This window comes from Ranitomeya imitator, chromosome 3 (assembly GCF_032444005.1).
Source record: "Ranitomeya imitator isolate aRanImi1 chromosome 3, aRanImi1.pri, whole genome shotgun sequence".
Taxonomy (NCBI): Eukaryota; Metazoa; Chordata; class Amphibia; order Anura; family Dendrobatidae; genus Ranitomeya; species Ranitomeya imitator.
The window spans coordinates 709,887,084-709,909,812 of record NC_091284.1 but is presented as its reverse complement, the minus strand read 5'-3'; the positions used below and the strand labels follow the sequence as shown (position 1 = coordinate 709,909,812).

The 22,729-nt window shown below is 42.6% G+C and overlaps 1 protein-coding gene across 3 annotated transcripts in view; it reads left to right on the top strand.

Moving 5' to 3' along the window:
• The window catches only part of PFKM (phosphofructokinase, muscle), a 118,390-nt gene that overhangs the window by 83,341 nt on the left and 12,320 nt on the right, over positions 1-22,729 (top strand). For all 3 annotated transcript variants that reach the window (XM_069758663.1, XM_069758661.1, XM_069758662.1), the window contains 8 exons: positions 5,482-5,526; positions 5,798-5,906; positions 6,475-6,570; positions 6,924-7,016; positions 7,591-7,716; positions 8,858-8,922; positions 18,483-18,546; positions 18,763-18,909. In XM_069758663.1, the coding sequence (XP_069614764.1) occupies positions 5,482-5,526; positions 5,798-5,906; positions 6,475-6,570; positions 6,924-7,016; positions 7,591-7,716; positions 8,858-8,922; positions 18,483-18,546; positions 18,763-18,909 (745 nt within the window). The remainder of the gene's footprint in view (positions 1-5,481; positions 5,527-5,797; positions 5,907-6,474; positions 6,571-6,923; positions 7,017-7,590; positions 7,717-8,857; positions 8,923-18,482; positions 18,547-18,762; positions 18,910-22,729) is intronic.

The window sequence follows — 22,729 nt, the reverse complement described above, 5'->3', positions numbered from 1 at the left end:
CTTCATGATAGTGGTAAAATTACTTTGATATTACTTGCGATTATTTGTGAAAAAAACGGAAATATGGCGAAAATTTTGAAAATTTTGCAATTTTCCAACTTTGAATTTTTATGCAATTAAATCACAGAGATATGTCACACAAAATACTTAATAAGTAACATTTCCCACATGTCTACTTTACATCAGCACAATTTTGGAACCAATATTTTTTTTTGTTAGGGAGTTATAAGGGTTAAAAGTTGACCAGCAATTTCTCATTTTTACAACACCATTTTATTTTAGGGGCCACATCTCATTTGAAGTCATTTTGAGGGGTCTATATGATAGAAAATACCCAAGTGTGACACCATTCTAACAACTGCACCCCTCAAGGTTCTCAAAACCACATTCAAGAAGTTTATTAACCCTTCAAGTGTTTCACAGGAATTTTTGGAATGTTTAAATAAAAATTAACATTTTACTTTTTTTCACAAAAAATTTACTTCAGCTCCAATTTGTTTTATTTTGCCAAGAGTTACAGGAGAAAATGGACCCCAAACCTTGTTGTACAATTTGTCCTGAGTACGCTGATACCACATAAGTGGAGGTAAACCACTGTTTGGGCGCATGACAGAGCTTGGAAGCGAAGGAGCGCCATTTGACTTTTTAATGCAAAATTGACTGGAATTGAGATGGGACGCCATGTTGCGTTTGGAGAGCCACTGATGTGCCTAAACATTGAAACCCCCCACACGTGACACCATTTTGGAAAGTAGACCCCCTAAGGAACTTATCTAGAGGTGTGGTGAGCACTTTGACCCACCAAGTGCTTCACAGAAGTTTATAATGCAGAACCGTAAAAATAAAAAATATTTTTTGTAAAAAAAATGATCTTTTCGCCCCCAATTTTTTATTTTCCCAATGGTAAGAAAAGAAATTGGAACCAAAAAGTTGTTGTACAATTTGTCCTCAGTACGCTGATACCCCATATGTGGGGGTAAACCACTGTTTGGGCGCATGGGAGAGCTCGGAAGGGAAGGAGCGCCGTTTGACTTTTCAATGCAAAATTCACAGGAATTGAAATGAGACGCCATGTTGCGTTTGGAGAGCCACTGATGTGCCTAAACAGTGAAACCCCCCACAAGTGACACCATTTTGGAAAGTAGACCCCCTAAGGAACTTATCTAGATGTGTTGTGAGCACTTTGACCCACCAAGAGCTTCACAGAAGTTTATAATGCAGAGCCGTAAAAATAAAACAAATTTTTTTTCCCACAAATATTATTTTTTAGCCCCCAGTTTTGTATTTTCCCGAGGGGAACAGGAGAAATTGGACCCCAAAATTTGTTGTGCAATTTGTCCTGAGTGCGCTGATACCCCATATGTGGGGGGGAACCACCGTTTGGGCGCATGGGAAGGCTCGGAAGGGAAGGAGCGCCATTTGAAATACAGACTTAGATGGAATGGTCTGCAGGCGTCACATTGCGTTTGCAGAGCCCCTAATGTACCTAAACAATAGAAACCCCCCACAAGTGACCCCATATTGGAAACTAGACCCCCCAAGGAACTTATCTAGATGTGTTGTGAGAACTTTGAGCCCCCAAGTGTTTCACTACAGTTTCTAACGCAGAGCTGTGAAAATAAAAAGAAAAATTCCCCCCAAAATTATTTTTTAGCCCCCAGTTTTGTATTTTCTCGAGGGTAACAGGAGAAATTGGACCCCAAAATTTGTTGTCCAATTTATCCTGAGTGCGCTGATGCCCCATATGTGGAGGGGAACCACCGTTTGGGCGCATGGGAGGGCTCGGAAGGGAAGGAGCGCCATTTGGAATGCAGACTTAGATGGAATGGTCTGCAGGCGTCACATTGTGTTTGCAGAGCCCCTGATGTACCTAAACAGTAGAAACCCCCAACAAGTGACCCCATATTGGAAACTAGACCCCCCATGAACTTATCTAGATGTGTTGTGAGAACTTTGAGCCCACACGTATTTCACTACAGTTTATAACGCAGAGCCGTGAAAATTAAAAAAAAAAAATTTTCCCACAAAACTTATCTTTTAGCCCCCAGTTTTGTATTTTCCCAAGGGTAACAGGAGAACTTGGACCCTAAAAGTTGTTGTCCTATTTGTCCTGAGTACGCTGATACCCCATATTATATTGGGGTAAACTCCCGTCTGGGCACACGGGAGAGCTCGGAAGGGAAGGAGCACTGTTTTACTTTTTCAACGCAGAATTGGCTGGAATTGAGATCGGACGCCATGTTGCGTTTGGAGAGCCCCTGATGTGTCTAAACAGTGGAAACCCCCCAATTATAACTGAAACCCTAATCCAAACACACCCCTAACTCTAATTCCAACGGTAACCCTAACCACACCTCTAACCCTGACACACCCCTAACCCTAATCCCAACCCTATTCCCAACCGCAAATGTAATCCACGCCCTAACCCTAACTTTAGCCCCAACCCTAACTGTAGCCTTAACCCTAACTGTAGCCTTAACCCTAACTGTAGCCTTAACCCTAACTGTAGCCTTAACCCTAGCCCTAACCATAACCCTAGCCCTAACCCTAACCCTAACCCTAGCCCTAACCTCAGCCCTAACCCTAGCCCTAACCCTAACCTCAGCCCTAACCCTAGCCCTAACCCTAACCCTAGCCCTAACCCTAATGGGAAAATGGAAATAAATACATTTTTTAAATTTTTTTTACTTTTCCCTAACTAAGGGGGTAATGAAGGGGGGTTTGATTTACTTTTATAGCAGATTTTTTAGCGGATTTTTATGATTGGCAGCCGTCACTCACTGAAAGACGCTTTCTATTGCAAAAAATATTTTTTGCGTTACCACATTTTGAGAGCTATAATTTTTCCATATTTGAGTCCACAGAGTCATGTGAGGTCTTGTTTTTTGCGGGACGAGTTGACGTTTTTATTGGTACCACTTTCGGGCACGTGACATTTTTTGATCGCCTTTTATTCCGATTTTTGTGAGGCAGAATTACCAAAAACCAGCTATTCATGAATTTCTTTTGGGGGAGGCGTTTATACCGTTCCGCGTTTGGTAAAATTGATAAAGCCGTTTTATTCTTCGGGTCAGTACGATTACAGCGACACCTCATTTATATCATTTTTTTATGTTTTGGCGCTTTTATACGATAAAAACTATTTTATAGAAAAAATAATTATTTTTGCATCGCTTTATTCTGAGGACTATAACTTTTTTATTTTTTTGCTGATGTTGCTGTATGGCGGCTCATTTTTTGCGAGACAAGATGACGCTTTCAGCGGTACCCTGGTTATTTATACCTGTCTTTTTGATCGCGTGTTATTCCACTTTTTGTTCGGCGGTATGATAATAAAGCGTTGTTTTTTGCCTCGTTTTTTTTTTTTTTTTTTCTTACGGTGTTTACTGAAGGGGATAACTAGTGGGCCAGTTTTATAGGTCGGGTCGTTACGGACGCGGTGATACTAAATATGTGTACTTTTATTGTTTTTTTTTTTATTTAGATAAAGAAATGTATTTATGGGAATAATATTTTTTTTTTTTTTCATTATTTAGGATTTTTTTTTTTTTTTTTTTTTTTTACACACTTGTAAAAAATTTTTTTTTTACTTTTTTACTTTGTCCCAGGGGGGGACAATACAGATCGGTGATCTGCCAGTTTGCACAGCACTCTGACAGATCACCGATCTGTCTCAGAGCGCTGCAGCGTTACCAGGTGCCTGCTCTGAGCAGGCACTTGGTAAGCCACCTCCCTCCCTGCAGGACCCGGATCCGCGGCCATATTGGATCCGGGACTTGATGCAGGGAGGGAGGTAGGAGACCCCCGGAGCAACGCGATCACATCGCGTTGCTGCGGGGTCTCAGGGAAGCCCGCAGGGAGCCCCCTCCCTGCGCGATGCTTTCCTGCACTGCCGGCACATCGCGATCATGTTTGATCGCGGTGTGCCGGGGGTTAATGTGTCGGGGGCGGTCCGTGACCGCTCCTGGCACATAGTGCCGGATGTCAGCTGCGATAAGCAGCTGACACCCGGCCGCGATCGGCCACGCTCCCCCCGTGAGCGCGGCCGATCGGCTATGACATACTATTCCGTCCTTGGGAAGTAAAGCCCACCCCACATGGACGGAATAGTACGTCTAATGGCAGAAAGGGGTTAATGAGAAAAAAAATAAACTTTTTTGAATTTACCAAATGGCTGCATTGAAACAAAGAGAAAAATTTAAAGGGGTCTGAATACTTTCCTTACCCACTGTACATTTGCTATAAGTCAAGGGATATTAAAGGGAGCCGGTTATGTTGAAAATGGTATCTGATTTGCAGGTGGAAGGTTATGAAGCAGGAGGAACTGATCAGCTTGCTAGGCATTTTTGTGGGCAGATTTTTGGTAAACCTTGCATTTTACTAATTGAAATCCCTGCTGTTTATATGCATGAGTCCAGTGGGCGGTCCTATTAAGCGATGGACAGTCTATCTTGTATTACTGTGCTACAGAGATCGCTGTTAAGTACTAGTAGGACCACCCACTGGACTCATTCATACCATCACCAGGGATCTCAATGAATAAGATACAGGTTATTCTGAATCTTTTCTAACAAACCTGTATATTCTTCCGCACAGCTTCTCCCCCTCTATACCATGTTGTCCATGAATCAGACTGCATTACAACATGACGGGTTCTCTTTAAAAACTATGTTTTAAGCCACTCATATACATTAGATGAAACAGTGCAAATATGCCATCTGATCTGTATGGGGGTCTCCCAACAGATGATGTCAGGGCGAGAAGGATTTGGAATGTCAATACCTGACGCTTTTGTTTTCAGGAGAGAAAAGCTTCTGCCAGATGTGTCTGACAGCAGCTTTCTCCCCTCCGATCACTGAAAACCTGTGAGGTCGGGAGAGATAGCGGTCTGCTGAACCAACCATGCTATCAATAATGTCTGTAGCTCTGCTCGCGCCACTCACAACTTACAGGGAGCCATAAACTACTTGCTTTCTCCTCTGCTAATATTAGAATTACTTCCAGTTATATTTGCAGTTCTTATTATAATTGGGACACATTATCAGAATTGTATTATGTACGATGACTACAGAACACTTGGGCTGCTTTCTCATTTGCGTCTTTGGGCGCAGCGTCGTCGACGCAATGCACAACGCATGTCAAACGCATACACAACGCAGCGTTTTTTTATGGATGCGTTGTCCTATACAATTAAAGATCAAAAACGCCATGTCCATGCGCCCCCCATGGTAAAGATAGGGGCGCATGACGCATGCGTCGGTATCCGTCGACGACGCTGCGCCCAAAGACGCAAATGTGAACGTAGCCTTAAAGGGGGATAACTATCTGTAAATAGTATTCCTATATTGGGGGGTAGGCCATAACAGTCTGGGGCTCCTGTTGTCACATAAATTGGACATTCTTAGTCAAGTATTTCTGTAATTGATCGATTATCACACAGGATCAAAATTATTTTTTCTTGTTAATGTTTTTGTCTTCTAGTCACCAAAGGACCTTTGTCTTAGAAGTGATGGGTCGGCACTGTGGGTAAGTCCTTCACCAGAAGTTCAACCCCCCAACCCCCTTCCAATTATGCAGGATCAGTTCCATAGTTTTTTTGATGAATACATTAATATATAACTAATTGGTCAGAATATAGCTACATCATGGTAGACAGATAGTAGCATCCCCATTACCTTCTTACGCACTAATAAGACATACAATAGTGGGTCACTATTTAAATATGTACATATTTTATGTCTAGTAACACTGTGTAGGGAATACTCCATGAAACAATCTCTTCCCCGTCATCTTCTAGGTACTTGGCTATGGTAACTGCACTTGCATGTGGAGCCGATTGGGTTTTTATTCCGGAATCCCCACCTGAAGAAAATTGGGAAGAACATCTTTGCAGACGACTAAGTGAGGTTTGTGACTAGTCTTTTTTTTTTAACTGTAATTTTTATTGAGATTTAAAAAAAAAAATTACAAATAACATCAACATGTATATAGAAAGAACATTCATATGAAGTTTGTATGGCAAAATAAAACTCAGTTAAACTTTTATCCATAGGAGTAAATGAACAGCCGAGATCCAGCAGACAACTACCGGCAAAATCTTAGCAAACCCATAACTTAAGCAATCAATTTAATACTAGATTCTATTACTCAGCTATGTTCAATCTGTAACATAACCAAGGATTGACAAAAGACACAAATACATGGGGAGAATGAGGAAATAGTGGGAGCTGTAAAAGAATTATCCATTATGTTGAGCCCAAAAATAATCCCAGGGCGCCCAAATTGACTCAAATAATTCAGTGACTAGTCTTTATATAACATGATGATTATTTATAATCGTTTTCTAAAGCTAATAAATGAAGTGGAAAAAATAGTGTATATTAAAAATCATCTTCACCCCTTAGTTTCCTGTAAATTTTGGATAGCGGATGTATTGTCTTTTGTATAATATGCTAATGACATTTATATTTTTAGACTAGAGGCCGTGGATCAAGGTTGAATATCATCATTGTTGCTGAAGGGGCAATTGACCGGGATGGCAAACCTATTACATCAGAGGATGTAAAAAAGGTGAGCGATAATAATGGTAAAATGCAGTCAATTTTATATGAGCTTTAGTAGTTAAATTATATACAGGCTGCATCAGTTTTTCCCCAACATGTAGCTCTAGGGCCCCTGAATGTGGCTACCATGCTGCTAACAGTTCAAGATATATGGGCAGCACGGTGGAATATGTTAGCGCTATATAAAAATAAAGATTATTATTATTATATATTGGACATAACTTGAATTGGTGGCAATAGGGTCAAAATCATAAAATGGCTAACAGTAGGGTAAGACATAATTCTGTCTTTTCCACATTGTACGAGGTAAAAGTCATGATACTGTAGCATTGATACATATCTAAATTTTGATTTTAACAGCTAGTGGTGAAGCGCCTCGGCTATGACACAAGAGTCACCATCCTTGGACACGTTCAGCGTGGTGGAACACCGTCCGCTTTTGATAGAATTTTGGTAAGAATTACTCTGAAAGTGGAAATAATTTGTCAACTGATTATACCTGTATGTGGTCTAAAAATTATAGATTGGCAGCACATTTCTCTGTGTACGCAAGGAAATACTGCCGACGGTAATGACCGGGAGCGGAGGAATGATCATATGACAATCACTATCATGTCCTGGCTAGGGCTTTGCTACATGAAAATCCAAAAGTTGTCCATGCACATTAAATGGCTACCTCTCCCCACTCCCCATACACAGGAACATTTGGCTCAGCTGATTGTTCCAATTCTCTCTGACAGAGCAGCTACCAGACTCATCTGGTATCTCTACTCCAAAGAAAAGGTCTGCTGTGGAAAGTCAACAAGCCAGATACTTCTCCCCATTGATGTAATCTTTTTGGGCAGAGTTGAGCCAAACCCCCCTCCCCTCCCCCGTACACATAAGGTGGTCATCTGAAATTGGCAGGTTCAGCCAAGTTTTATCAAATGTGTATGAGAGCCTTAAGCGAGCACTGATCATCATCTTATATAGTTGTTCCATCATGTAAAATAACCACTAAGCTATAATAATTGTATTTCATATCTAGGGAAGCAGAATGGGTGTGGAGGCTGTGATGGCCTTGTTGGAAGGAACACCAGAAACACCGGCTTGTGTAGTCAGTTTGTCTGGGAATCAAGCAATCCGTCTGCCTTTAATGGAATGTGTTCAAGTGGTAAGATGCTGTCTCTATATAATTATCCTTGAGATACAAAAGTTTCCTGTGTATAGTCTGATCAGTCATGTGTAAAGGTACCGTCACACTAAACGATATCGCTAGCGATCCGTGACGTTGCAGCGTCCTCGCTAGCGATATCGTTCAGTTTGACACGCAGCAGCGATCAGAATCCTGCTGTGATGTCGTTGGTCGCTGCAGAAAGTCCAGCACTTTATTTCGTTGCTGGACCTCCTGCAGACATCGCTGAATCGGCGTGTGTGACACCGATTCAGCCATGTCTTCGCTGGTAACCAGGGTAAACATCGGGTTACTAAGCTCAGAGCCGCGCTTAGTAACCCGATGTTTACCCTAGTTACCATCCTAAAAGTAAAAAAAACAAACGCTTCATACTTACCTTCCTCTGTCTGTCCCTGGCGCTGTGCTTTCCTGCACTCACTGTGAGCACAGCGGCCGGAAAGCAGAGCGGTGATGTCACTGCTCTGCTTTCCGGCCGCTGTGCTCACAGCCAGTACAGAGAAGCAGAGCGCCGGGGACAGACAGCGGAAGGTAAGTAAGAAGCGTTTTTTTTTTTACTTTTAGGATGGTAACCAGGGTAAACATCGGGTTACTAAGCGCGGCCCTGCGCTTAGTAACCCGATGTTTACCCTGGTTACCGGCATCGTTGGTCGCTGGAGAGCGGTCTGTGTGACAGCTCTCCAGCGACCAAACAGCGACGCTGCAGCGATCCGGATCGTTGTCGGTATCGCTGCAGCGTCGCTTAGTGTGACGGTATTTTTACCCCAAATTCCATGTCTCTTTCTCTTTGTTACCTACAGAGAAGAAAAAATTGAGCAAATGGAAAAAAAGAGGAACACATGACTATAATATCAGACTACATAGGGTTTGTTTGTAGTCTGTAACCGTGGTGACACTTAGATCTCCATGGGAACTCTAGACAATAGGATATATCTTTATCTAGACTATTTGTAAAGTCGACTCTTAATTTTCTAAATGTATTAGAGGAATAAAATTGTTGTGAAAAAGAAGACCATCTTTAAGAAATGTCTGACCCAATAATCATAAACCACATGTAGTTAAACTTGCAATTTCACTTTGCTTACCTTGTAATATCTTTTTGTATTATTTTTTTTTTTATCAGACCAAGGATGTGACACAAGCTATGAATGAGAAGAGATTTAGTGACGCTCTTAAACTAAGAGGAAGGTGAGCATCTGTGAATCGTTTCTACAGTCACTGGTATCACACACTGCAATCTGCCACCCTTTATTAGTTTTGGTATAGCTCTTTATATTAGCTGTAAGGCAAATACTGTCATTTTATGTATGCAAGAAGCTGTAGGAAAGAGTGACAGTTATAAGGGAAAATCTTTGATCTGTCATAGAGATATACAAAATAATACAACAGCATTGTGTAAGCGCTAAGATGTATGCAAACAGTGACTATATAAAATCTTGCTATATAGAATATACTTATAAAATGAAGCTATTTAGCACATAAATTGGCCAATTCATGAGAGCCCATCAGCCATGACAAGGTGTATCTTTCTTTAATGGGACCCTAAAGGTACCGTCACATTAAGCGATGCTGCAGCGATATAGACAACGATGCCGATCGCTGCAGCGTTGCTGTTTAGTCGTTGTGTGGTCGCTGGAGAGCTGTCAAACAGACAGCTCTCCAGCGACCAACGATGCCGAAGTCCCCGGGTAACCAGGGTAAACATCGGGTTACTAAGCGCAGGGCCGCGGCGTCAGCTTCCCTGCACTGTGTAAGCGCCGGCCGTAAAGCAGAGCGGTGACGTCACCGCTGTGCTCTGCTTTACGGCCGGCCGGCGCTGACACAGTGCAGGGAAGCTGACGCCGGGGGACGCGACAGACACCGGAATGTAAGTATGTAGTGGTTTTTTTTTACATTTACAATGGTAACCAGGGTAAACATCGGGTTACTAAGCGCGGCCCTGCGCTTAGTAACTTGATGTTTACCCTGGTTACAAGTGAAGACATCGGTGGATCGGCGTCACACACGCCGATTCAGCGATGTCAGCGGGTGATCCAGCGACGAAATAAAGTTCTGGCCTTCTAGCTCCGACCAGCGATGTCACAGCAGGATCCTGATCGCTGCTGCGTGTCAAACACAACGATATCGCTATCCAGGACGCTGCAACGTCACGGATCGCTATCGTTATCGTTCTAAAGTTGCTCAGTGTGAAGGTACCTTTAACCTAATATTTATCAAACTTGCCTCTCCCAGGCTGAAAGCCTGCAAATTTATATGACAGGTAGGATCCATCATTAATTAACTCAGCCTTAGACTGATAGGAGGAGTGTACAGTCAGATAAGCAGGCCGTCACCACCTCCAATAGTATACTGCATAAAACTGGCCAGGTATGTGTTGCCATGGCTGGAGGACTCGCATGAATTAGCCAATTTAAGTGCTAAGTATCTTCATGTTAGGGTGCGTGTCCACTGTCTGCACTGACGGCGCTTTTGACGGAGCTCAAACCCGCTCTGCCCAAAGCGCCACCCCCTTCTGTACGCGCGGTGATTCCGGATGTGTTGATGTGTTCATTGCACACATCTGGAACCGCCGCACCCTATACATAGGACCCTGTTATTTACCTTGCGGTGATGGAGCGTTGCCACAAGGTAAACAGACATGCTGCGTTCTAAAAAGACGAGCCACATGTCCGTAAATGCAGGGCCACGGGATGCGTGTTCGCACACATAGTGGAGACTGGATTTAATAAAATCCCCTCCACTATGCTGTAACATCTGGACGCTGCAGGTTGAACGCTGCGGTTGTAATCCGGCCCGTGGACACATACCCTTATACGTATATTCTACATAACAGTAATGCAGTTCACATCTCATGTGTTTAGTGTCTGCATACATTTTAGCGCATAGAGCGCTGCTGTATTCTTTTGTTTCTATATCATGCAGCCATAGCAGCTTGCACTAGTTCACACTTGCTTTATTCTATTAGGAAGTGCTGGTTACTTTTTTTCTGTCCTAAAGACATGTCAGGACTTTTTATTGGTGGAGGTCTGGGTGCTAAGACCCCACAGATTACTAAAATAAAGGATATGAAGCTCTCAGATGAGCAATGCCCTCCTGTGACACTAAAACCAGGCTCCATAGAGTATCCTTTGTTTTTGTAATTTGTGGTGGTCTCAGACTATGACCCCCACCAAACAAAATTCACATGTGAAAAGTTTTTGCAATTGTAATTTATACTTAACACATCGCTGCTGCAAGTTACTGTGACTGTGAAATGGGAATACATCTTGAATGATACTCGAATGTGCTTGATCCTTTAGAGGTTAAATATTGCTGACGGGTGCATGACCCCCACATCATTCACACTGTTTCTTAGTGTGGTCATACAGGGGGCTTGGACCCCCATTCCTATGATTGATGGACTGCATTGATTAGACAGTGATAAATATACTTTATGCAACAACCCCTTTAACACTTTTAGGTATAGGCATGTACAGTGGGGCAAAAAAGTATTTAGGCTACGTTCACATTAGCGTTGCGCCGCTGTTGCGTCGGCGACACAGCGGCGACGCGCCCCTATGTTTAACATAGGGGACGCGTGCGTTTTTTGGGTGGCGTTTTTCGCCACGTGCGTCGTTTCCGACGCTAGCGTCGGACGCAAGAAAATGCAACAAGTTGCATTTTCTGTGCGTCCGATTTTCGTCAAAAACGACGCACGCGTCGCAAAACGCGCGCGTTTTTGCGCGCGTTTGCGCGCGTTTTAACATGCGTCGCGCGTTGTGTCGCCGACGCAGGGCGGCGCAACGCTAATGTGAACGTAGCCTAAGTCAGTCAGCAATAGTGCAAATTCCACCACTTAAAAAGATGAGAGGCGTCTGTAATTTACATCATAGGTAGACCTCAACTATGGGAGACAAACTGAGAAAAAAAAATCCAGAAAATCACATTGTCTGTTTTTTTATCATTTTTTTTGCATATTATGGTGGAAAATAAGTATTTGGTCAGAAACAAACAATCAAGATTTCTGGCTCTCACAGACCTGTAACTTCTTCTTTAAGAGTCTCCTCTTTCCTCCACTCATTACCTGTAGTAATGGCACCTGTTTAAACTTGTTATCAGTATAAAAAGACACCTGTGCACACCCTCAAACAGTCTGACTCCAAACTCCACTATGGTGAAGACCAAAGAGCTGTCAAAGGACACCAGAAACAAAATTGTAGCCCTGCACCAGGCTGGGAAGACTGAATCTGCAATAGCCAACCAGCTTGGAGTGAAGAAATCAACAGTGGGAGCAATAATTAGAAAATGGAAGACATACAAGTCCACTGATAATCTCCCTCGATCTGGAGCTCCACGCAAAATCCCACCCCGTGGGGTCAGAATGATCACAAGAACGGTGAGCAAAAATCCCAGAACCACGCGGGGGGACCTAGTGAATGAACTGCAGAGAGCTGGGACCAATGTAACAAGGCCTACCATAAGTAACACACTACGCCACCATGGACTCAGATCCTGCAGTGCCAGACGTGTCCCACTGCTTAACCCCTTAAGCCCCGAGGGTGGTTTGCACGTTAATGACCGGGCCAATTTTTACAATTCTGACCACTGTCCCTTTATGAGGTTATAACTCTGGAACGCTTCAACGGATCTTGGCGATTCTGACATTGTTTTCTCGTGACATATTGTACTTCATTTTAGTAGTAACATTTATTCGATATAACTTGCGTTTATTTGTGAAAAAAACGGAAATTTGGCGAAAATTTTGAAAATTTCGCAATTTTCCAACTTTAAATTTTTATGCCCTTAAATCACAGAGATATGTCATGCAAAATACTTAATAAGTAACATTTCCCACATGTCTCCTTTACATCAGCACAATTTTGGAACCAAAATTTTTTTTTGTTAGGGAGTTATAAGGGTTCAAAGTTGACCAGCAATTTCTCATTTTTACAACACCATTTTTTTTTAGGGACCACATCTCATTTGATGTCATTTTGAGGGGTCTATATGATAGAAAATACCCAAGTGTGACACCATTCTAAAAACTGCACCCCTCAAGGTGCTCAAAACCACATTCAAGAAGTTTATTAACCCTTCAGGGGTTTCACAGGAATTTTTGGAATGTTTAAATAAAAATGAATATTTAACTTTTTTTCACACAAAATTTATTTCAGCTCCAATTTATTTTATTTTACCAAGGGTAACAGGATAAAATGGATGCCAAACATTGTTGTACAATCTGTACTGAGTACGCTGATACCCCATATGTGGGGGTAAACCACTGTTTGGGCGCATGGCAGAGCTCGGAAGGGAAGGAGCGCCATTTGACTTTTAAATGCAAAATTGACAGGAATTGAGATGGGACACCATGTTGCGTTTGGAGAGCCACTGATGTGCCTAAACATTGAAACCCCCCACAAGTGACACCATTTTGGAAAGTAGACACCCTAAGGAACTTATCTAGATGTGTGGTGACCACTTTGACCCACCAATTGCTTCACAGAAGTTTATAATGCAGAGCCGTAAAAATAAAAAATCATATTTTTTCACAAAAATGATCTTTTCGCCCCCAATTTTTTATTTTCCCAAGAGTAAGAGAAGAAATTGAACCTCAAAAATTGTTGGCCAATTTGTCCTGAGTACGCTGATACCCCGTATATGGGTGTAAACCATTGTTTGGGCGTATGGCAGAGCTCGGAAGGGAAGGAGCGCCATTTTACTTTTCAATGCAAAATTGACTGGAATTGAGATGGGATGCCATGTTGCGTTTGGAGAGCCCCTGATGTGCCTAAACATTGAAATCCCCACAAGTGACACCATTTTGGAAAGTAGACCCCTTAAGGAACTTATCTAGAGGTGTGGTGAGCACTTTGACCCAACAAGTGCTTCACAGAAGTTTATAATGCAGAGCCGTAAAAATAAAAAATCATATTTTTTCACAAAAATAATCTTTTCGCCACCAATTTTTTATTTTCCCAAGGGTAAGAGAAGAAATTAGACCACAAAAGTTGTTGTGCAATTTGTCCTGAGTGCGACGATACCCCATATGTGGGGGTAAACCACTGTTTGGGCGCATGGCAGAGCTCGGAAGGAAAGGAGCGCCATTTGACTTTTCAATGCAAAATTGACTGGAATTAAGATGGGACGCCATGTTGGTTTGGAGAGCCCCTGATGTGCCTAAACATTAAAAACCCCCACAAGTGACACCATTTTGGAAACTAGACCCTCTAAGGAACTTATCTAGATGTGTTTTGAGAGCTTTGAACCCCCAAGTGTTTCACTACAGTTTATAACGCAGAGCCGTTAAAATAAATTTATTTTTTTTTTGCAAAAATTTTTTAGCCCCCAGTTTTGTATTTTCACAAGGGTAACATAATAAATTGGACCCCAAAAGTTGTTGTCCAATTTGTCCTGAGTACGCTGATACCCCATATGTGGGGGGGAACCACTGTTTGGGCGCATGGCAGAGCTCGGAAGGGAAGGAGCGCCATTTGGAATGCAGACTTAGATGGATTGGTCTGCAGGAGTCACGTTGCATTTGCAGAGCCCCTGATGTACCCAAACAGTACAAACCCCCCACAAGTGACCCCATATTAGAAACTAGACCTCCCATGGAACTTATCTAGATGTGTTGTGAGAACTTTGAACCCCTAAGTGTTTCACTACAGTTTATAACGCAGACCCGTGAAAATAAAAATTCCTTTTTTTTTTCACAAAAATGATTTTTTAGCCCCCAGCTTTGTATTTTTACAAGGGTAACAGAATAAATTGGACCCCAAAAGTTGTTGTTCAATTTGTCCTGAGTACGCTGATACCCCATATGTGGGGGGGAACCACTGTTTGGGCTCATGGCAGAGCTCGGAAGGGAAGGAGCGCCATTTGGAATGCAGACTTAGATGGATTGGTCTGCAGGCGTCACGTTGCATTTGCAGAGCCCCTGATGTACCCAAACAGTAGAAACCACCCACAAGTGACCCCATATTGGAAACTAGACCTCCCATGGAACTTATCTAGATGTGTTGTGAAAACTTTGAACCCCCAAGTGTTTCACTACAGTTTACAACGCAGAGCCGTGAAAATAAAAATCCTTTTTTTTCCCACAAAAATGATTTTTAGCCCCCCAAATTTTTATTTTCCCAAGGATAACAAGAGAACTTGGACCCAAAAAGTTGTTGTCCAATTTGTCTCGAGTACGCTGATACCCCATATGTTGGGGTAAACCCCTGTTTGGGCGCACGGGAGAGCTCGGAAGTGAAGGAGCACTGTTTTACTTTTTCAATGCAGAATTGGCTGGAATTGAGATCGGACGCCATGTCGCGTTTGGAGAGCCCCTGATGTGTCTAAACAGTGGAAACCCCCCCAATTATAAATGAAACCCTAATCCAAACGCACCACTAACCCTAATCCCAACTGTAACCCTAACCACACACCTAACCCAGACACACCCCTAATTCTAATCCCAACCCTAATCCCAACCGTAAATGTAATCCAAACCCTAACCCTAGCCCCAACCCTAGCCCTAACCCTAACCCTAACCCTAACCGGAAAATGGAAATAAATACATTTTTTTTAATTTTATTATTTTTCCCTAAGGCTAGGTTCACATTGCGTTAGGGAAATCCGTTTAGCACTAGCGGATTGCGCTAACACAATGTCTTTTTAGGTGTCGTGTTTAGTGGTCGCGTTAACGTCCCCGCTCTGGAAGATCGGGGATCGGACCTCGGGCGCGCCGCGGACGCTGCAAGCAGCGTCTGAGGCGCGCCACAAAAGAATGGCACCTTGCTAGCGCGAGCCGAAAATGGCACGCTCTAGCGATGCGCTACACCTGAAAATCACATTGCTGTCAATGGTTGTGCTAACGGACCCGTTGCACGGCGTTAATTGTGACATTTTCGCCGTGCAACGCTGTCCGTTAGCGTTAACCCATTAACGCAATGTGAACCTAGCCTAACTAAGGGGGTGATGAAGGGGGGTTTGATTTACTTTTATAGCGAGTTTTTTAGCGGATTTTTATGATTGGCAGCCGTCACACACTAAAAGACGCTTTTTATAGCAAAAAAGTTTTTGCGTCTCCACATTTTGAGACCTATAATTTTTCCATATTTTGGTCCACAGAGTCATGTGAGGTCTTGTTTTTTGCGGGACGAGTTGACGTTTTTATCGGTTACATTTTCGGACACGTGACAGTTTTTGATCGCTTTTTATTCTGATTTTTTTGTGAGGCAGAATGACCAAAAACCAGCTATTCATGAATTTCTTTTGGGGGAGGCGTTTATACCGTTCCGCGTTTGGTAAAATTGATGAAGCAGTTTTATTCTTCGGGTCAGTACGATTACAGCGACACCTCATTTATATCATTTTTTTTATGTTTTGGCGCTTTTATACGATAAAAGCTATTTTATAGAAAAAATAATTATTTTGGCATCGCTTTATTCAGAGGACTATAACTTTTTTATTTTTTTGGTTATGATGCTATATGGCGGCTCGTTTTTTGCGGGACAAGATGACGTTTTCAGAGGTAACATGGTTATTTATATCCGTCTTTTTGATCGCGTGTTATTCCACTCTTTGTTCAGCGTTATGATAATAAAGCGTTGTTTTTTGGCTCGTTTTTTTTTTTTTTTTTCTTACGGTGTTCACTGAAGGGGTTAACTAGTGGGCCAGTTTTATAGGTCGGGTCGTTACGGACGCGGCGATACTAAATATGTGTACTTTTATTGTTTTTTTGTTTTATGTAAAGAAATGTATTTATGGGAATAATATTTTTTTTTTTCTGCTTTATTTAGGAATTTTTTTTTTATTTTTTTTTTTACAAGCGTGGAAATTTTTTTTTTTACTTTTTCACTTTGTCCCAGGGGGGGACATCACAGATCACCGATCTGACAGTGTGCACAGCACTCTGTTAGATCGGTGATCTGACATACAGCCGGGCAGGATTAGAGCTGCAGCTGCAGCCTGATCCTGACCCGGAAGTGCTCCCTGCAGGACCCGGATGCAGCCCGGCGGCCATTTTGGATCCGGGGACTGCAGGGAGAAGACGTTCGGTACACGGTGAGCACATCACCGTGTACCGATCGTCTCAGGGAAGCCCGCAGGGAGCCCCCTCCCTGCGCGATGCTTCCCTGCACCGCCGGCACACCGCGATCATCTTTGATCGCGGTGTGCCGGGGGTTAATGTGCCGGGAGCGGTCCGTGACCGCTCCTGGCACATAGTGCCGGATGTCAGCTGCGATAGGCAGCTGACACCCGGCCGCGATCGGCCGCGCTCCCCCCGTGAGCGCGGCCGATCGCATATGACGTACTATCCCGTCCATGGGAATTAAGTCCCAGGTCACCTGGACGGGATAGTACGTCATATGGGATTAAGGGGTTAAGCCAGTACATGTCCGGGCCCGTCTGAAGTTTGCTAGAGAGCATTTGGATGATCCAGAGGAGTTTTGGGAGAATGTCCTATGGTCTGATGAAACCAAACTGGAACTGTTTGGTAGAAACACAACTTGTCGTGTTTGGAGGAAAAAGAATACTGAGTTGCATCCATCAAACACCATACCTACTGTAAAGCATGGTGGTGGAAACATCATGCTTTGGGGCTGTTTCTCTGCAATGGGGCCAGGACGACTGATCCGGGTACATGAAAGAATGAATGGGGCCATGTATCGTGAGATTTTGAGTGCAAACCTCCTTCCATCAGCAAGGGCATTGAAGATGAAACGTGGCTGGGTCTTTCAACATGACAATGATCCAAAGCACACCGCCAGGGCAACGAAGGAGTGGCTTCGTAAGAAGCATTTCAAGGTCCTGGAGTGGCCTAGCCAGTCTCCAGATCTCAACCCTATAGAAAACCTTTGGAGGGAGTTGAAAGTCCGTGTTGCCAAGCGAAAAGCCAAAAACATCACTGCTCTAGAGGAGATCTGCATGGAGGAATGGGCCAACATACCAACAACAGTGTGTGGCAACCTTGTGAAGACTTACAGAAAACGTTTGACCTCTGTCATTGCCAACAAAGGATATATTACAAAGTATTGAGATGAAATTTTGTTTCTGACCAAATACTTATTTTCCACCATAATATGCAAATAAAATGTTAAAAAAACAGACAATGTGATTTTCTGGATTTTTTTTTCTCAGTTTGTCTCCCATAGTTGAGGTCTACCTATGATGTAAATTACAGACGCCTCTCATCTTTTCAAGTGGTGGAACTTGCACTATTGCTGACTGACTAAATACTTTTTTGCCCCACTGTAAATATTAGCCAGGGGCTACTGTACACTTCCTTGACAAAGGATAGAAGTTTGCTAAACCCACTTACATTAACAGGATTGGCTGACATTGCATGAGGACCTGGCAAGTATTTGACAAAGGGATCAATCTCATCCCGTCCACCCCCTTAAGATAAACTTGTCCACATCCTGCATGGACTAGTAGTGCTACTATGGCACATTGGTGTTAAAGGAGGTGTGACCAATGTTTGGAAATGTTAATTAATAATGAAATTTCCCTTTAAAGCCACGTTCACATGTTCAGTATTTGGTCAGTATCTTACATCAGTATTTGTAGCCAAAACCAGGAGTGGAACAAATAGAGGGAAAGTATTATAGAAACATATGCACCACTTCTGTATTTATCACCCACTCCTGGTTTTGGCTTACAAATACTGATGTAAAATACTGACCAAATACTGAATGTGTGATTGTGGCCTGAGCAGTAGGTTTCTTCATGCACAAAGTGGATACTTCTGCCTTATCACATTATATTAACTTGTTTTACAGGAGTTTTGAGAACAACTGGAATGTATACCGGACCCTGGCTCACATAAGACCACCGTCCACCAAGGTCTGCACTGTTCTCAGTGTCTTCTTGTAACGTGGGAGATCTGTACACGATGTAGAATTTACAAGATTCGGGTCAGGTTCCGATCTGATCCCCATAAGGACAGATTCCAGGATTTAGCAGCTCTGACTGTTGGAACGCTTTACAAGTTCTAAAAATCCTGTCTTAAAATGTAAGAGATTACCAGGAAAATCACTCACTTTCCCCCATCACTTGTAGAGTGGCTATAACCTGGCTGTGCTGAATGTCGGAGCGCCAGCAGCTGGCATGAACGCCGCCGTCAGGTCCACTGTGAGGATCGGCATTATCCAAGGCCACAGGATGTTCGCTGTACATGATGGATTTGAGGGCCTCGCTAAAGGACAGGTACGTCTCCTGTTCTGTTACATAAAGCCAATACTGCACACATCTCATGCCAGAAACATTTACTGGAAGTGGCTTCAGAAACTGAACCATTCTTCTCTTACAGCTTTTGTGTGTAATCTAAAGCTGCCCAGGTCAAATATGTATCAGATATATAGGTTATTAACGCCCTTCATGACCTTGCAATTTTCCCCTTCTTCTTCCCAGAGCCATCATTTTTTTTTATTTTTCCATCAATCTAGCCATGTGAGGTCTTGTTTTTGCGGGACAAGTTGTACTTTTAAATGACACCATTGATTTTACCATCTAGTCGTGTCTCCATTTTTCAGAATCTGTGGCTGGTTGAGGTCTTATTTTTTTGTGCCCTGAGCAGACATTTTTATTGATACCATTTTGGGATATATGATGTTTTTATCACCTCTTATTGCATTTTATTGCAGTGTTGTGGCGACCAAAAAAAATTAATTCTGGCGTTTTGATTCCTATCTCGTTACGCAGTTTACCAAACGGCATAACTTTTTTGTTATATTTTGATAGATTGGACAGTTCTAAATGCAGCAGTACCCAATATATATACAGTACAGACCAAAAGTTTGGACACGCCTTCTCATTTAAAGATTTTTCTGTATTTTCATGACTATGAAAATTGTAAATTCACACTGAAGGAATCAAAACTATGAAATAACACGTGGAATTATATACTTAACAAAAAAGTGTGAAGCAACTGAAAATGTCTTATATTCTAGGTTCTTCAAAGTAGCCATCTTTTGCTTTGATGACTGCTTTGCACACTCTTGGCATTCTCTTAATGAGCTTCAAGAGGTAGTCACCGGAAATGGTTTTCACTTCACAGGTGTGCTCTGTCAGGTTTAATAAGTGGGATTTCTTGCCTTATAAATGGGGTTGGGACCATCAGTTGTGTTGTGAGAAAGTCTGGTGGATACACAGCTGATAGTCTTACTGAATAGACTGTTAGAATTTGTATTATGGCAAGAAAAAAGCAGCTAAGTAAAGAAAAACGAGTGGCCATCATTACTTTAAGAAATAAAGGCCAGTCAGTCCAAAAAAATTGGGAAAACTTTGAAAGTGTCCCCAAGTGCAGTTGCAAAAACCATCAAGCGCTACAAAGAAACTGGCTCACATGAGGACCGCCCCAGGAAAGGAAGACCAAGAGTCACCTCTGCTTCTGAGGATAAGTTTATCCGAGTCACCAGCCTCAGAAATCGCAGGTTAACAGCAGCTCAGATTAGAGACCAGGTCAATGCCACACAGAGTTCTAGCAGCAGACACATCTCTAAAACAACTGTTAAGAGGAGACTTTGTGCAGCAGGCCTTCATGGTAAAATAGCTGCTAGGAAACCACTGCTAAGGACAGGCAACAAGCAGAAGAGACTTGTTTGGCCTAAAGAACACTAGGAATGGACATTAGACCAGTGGAAATCTGTGCTTTGGTCTGATGAGTCCAAATTTGAGATCTTTGGTTCCAACCATCGTGTCTTTGTGTGACGCAGAAAAGGTGAACGGATGGACTCTACATGCCTGGTTCCCACCATGAAGCATGGAGGAGGATGTGTGATGGTGTGGGGGTGCTTTGCTGGTGACACTGTTGGGGATTTATTCAAAATTGAAGACATACTGAACTAGCATGGCTACCACAGCATCTTGCAGCGGCATGCTATTCCATCCGGTTTGCGTTTAGTTGGACCATCATTTATTTTTCAACAGGACAATGAACCCAAACACACCTCCAGGCTGTGTAAGGGCTGTTTCACCACGAAGGAGAGTGATGGGGTGGTCATCAGGCCTGAACCCAATCGAGATGGTTTGGGGTGAGCTGGACCACAGAGTGAAGGCGAAAGGGCCAACAAGTGCTAAGCATCTCTGGGAACTCCTTCAAGATTGTTGGAAGACCATTCCTGGTGACTACCTCTTGAAGCTCATCAAGGGAATGCCAAGAGCGTGCAAAGCAGTCATCAAAGCAAAAGGTGGCTACTTTGAATAACCTAGAATATAAGACATAATTTCAGTTGTTTCACACTTTTTTGTTAAGTATATAATTCCACATGTGTTAATTCATAGTTTTGATGCCTTCAGTGTGAATTTACAACTTTCATAGTCATGAAAATACAAAAAAAAGTCAATGAATGAGGTGTGTCCAAACTTTTGGTCTTTACTATATATATATATATATATATATATATATATGTATGTATGTATATATATATATATATATATATATATATATATAGTGTGCTTTATTTTCAATGGGGCAAAAGGGGGTGATTTGAACTTTTGTCAGGTTTTTTGTTTTGTTTTTTACTTTTTTTTTTTTTTTTACAGATTTTACTGACTTCAATAATCCTCTTAGGAGACTTGAAGCTGCAATTGTCTGATTGCCTGTGCTATACATGGTGGGGCTTCAGCACAGCTGAAATCACAGCATGGCAGAGCAGAAATCACAATCTCCTATGAAAGCCAGTCACAGGCTGGCATTCACAGGAATTTCACAATGTCAAGCACAGGGTCTTCTGCAGACATGTGTCAGGGGCGCCAGGATTAGTGACGCGCTTCCAGCCGCCGCATGTTAAATCCCTCTGTCAGTGATTTAGCCATGGGTGTAGCACCGCTCACCTGCTGCTGATAAAGAAAAGTGATGGCTGATTAAATCAGCCATCAAGGCAGGGACACGACCTTTGACGTAAATATACATCATATGTGATGACAGGATCAATTGTAGGTAGGTTATAGGTATGTAGGTCATGAATTTGAAAAAGAGAAAAGACCAAGCAATAAATGGTTTGCACACCTGAATGAATATCAAATATATATATATTTCACAATTTATTGGGGAAACCACACACACAATAAATCTTAAAACCATTTAAAAACACGTGCAAAATCAAATCACAACACCCCTAGCCCAATATACATGTGTAATGGTAATACAACCCCCTATTGCACTATAAGACTGGTATATGAGACCATGTGTATATGTCACTTTCGATAGACAGGCAATGATTATGATATAATCAAAACATGAGGAAGCATGCACATGTATACAAATGTCCACATATAACTGAATAGAGAACAGTGAACCCTTATGTGTTAGAAAGCACAGGATGAATAACCCATGCCTATAGCAAATAAAGATTGCTATGTGAAAGCCCCATGACCAAGGGAGACTGAGGACCAAAAAAAAGAAAAAAATGAGCCACAGCTCTGATGATATTTACCAAACCGGTTTGAATAAAGGCAAGGAGCAAATGGAAATGGGCTGAGGGTCCACAGGACAATGGGGAACAGGGGTGTGGGGAGAACCCCACGCGTATCGCTGCACAAGGCAGCTTCGTCAGGGGAAGTGTGTCAAGATCCCCAGAATATGCAAATTTATACAAGAGTACTGATACCTAAATCCAAAACCGGTGTGTAGGAGTCTCCACCCAATTCAGATGAGTGGCCAGGTTGCAGACGCCGGCATATAGATGGCCGCTATATCACGAGACCCGCGAACGGGAATAGCAGACTCCAGCATACAGATTACAGCTCTGTCGTGTGACCCGCGAATAGGAATATCTGAAAGCGCGCATGCGCAGTTTAACAGACCGGTCTGTACCAGCAACAATTAGTTGCCAGGTATAGCGTCAAGCGTGCCTGCGTGGGACACGCAAATGAGAAGAACTAGTGCGGGCAAGATGGGGAGAACACATCCTCCATGCCAGAAGTAAAAAACACACCAAAGATGATGTGGAGCACGCACACGTGACAAAGATCAGTCCCACTAGGGAACAATACAGGGGCAATGAATATACAGGCATATGTGAAT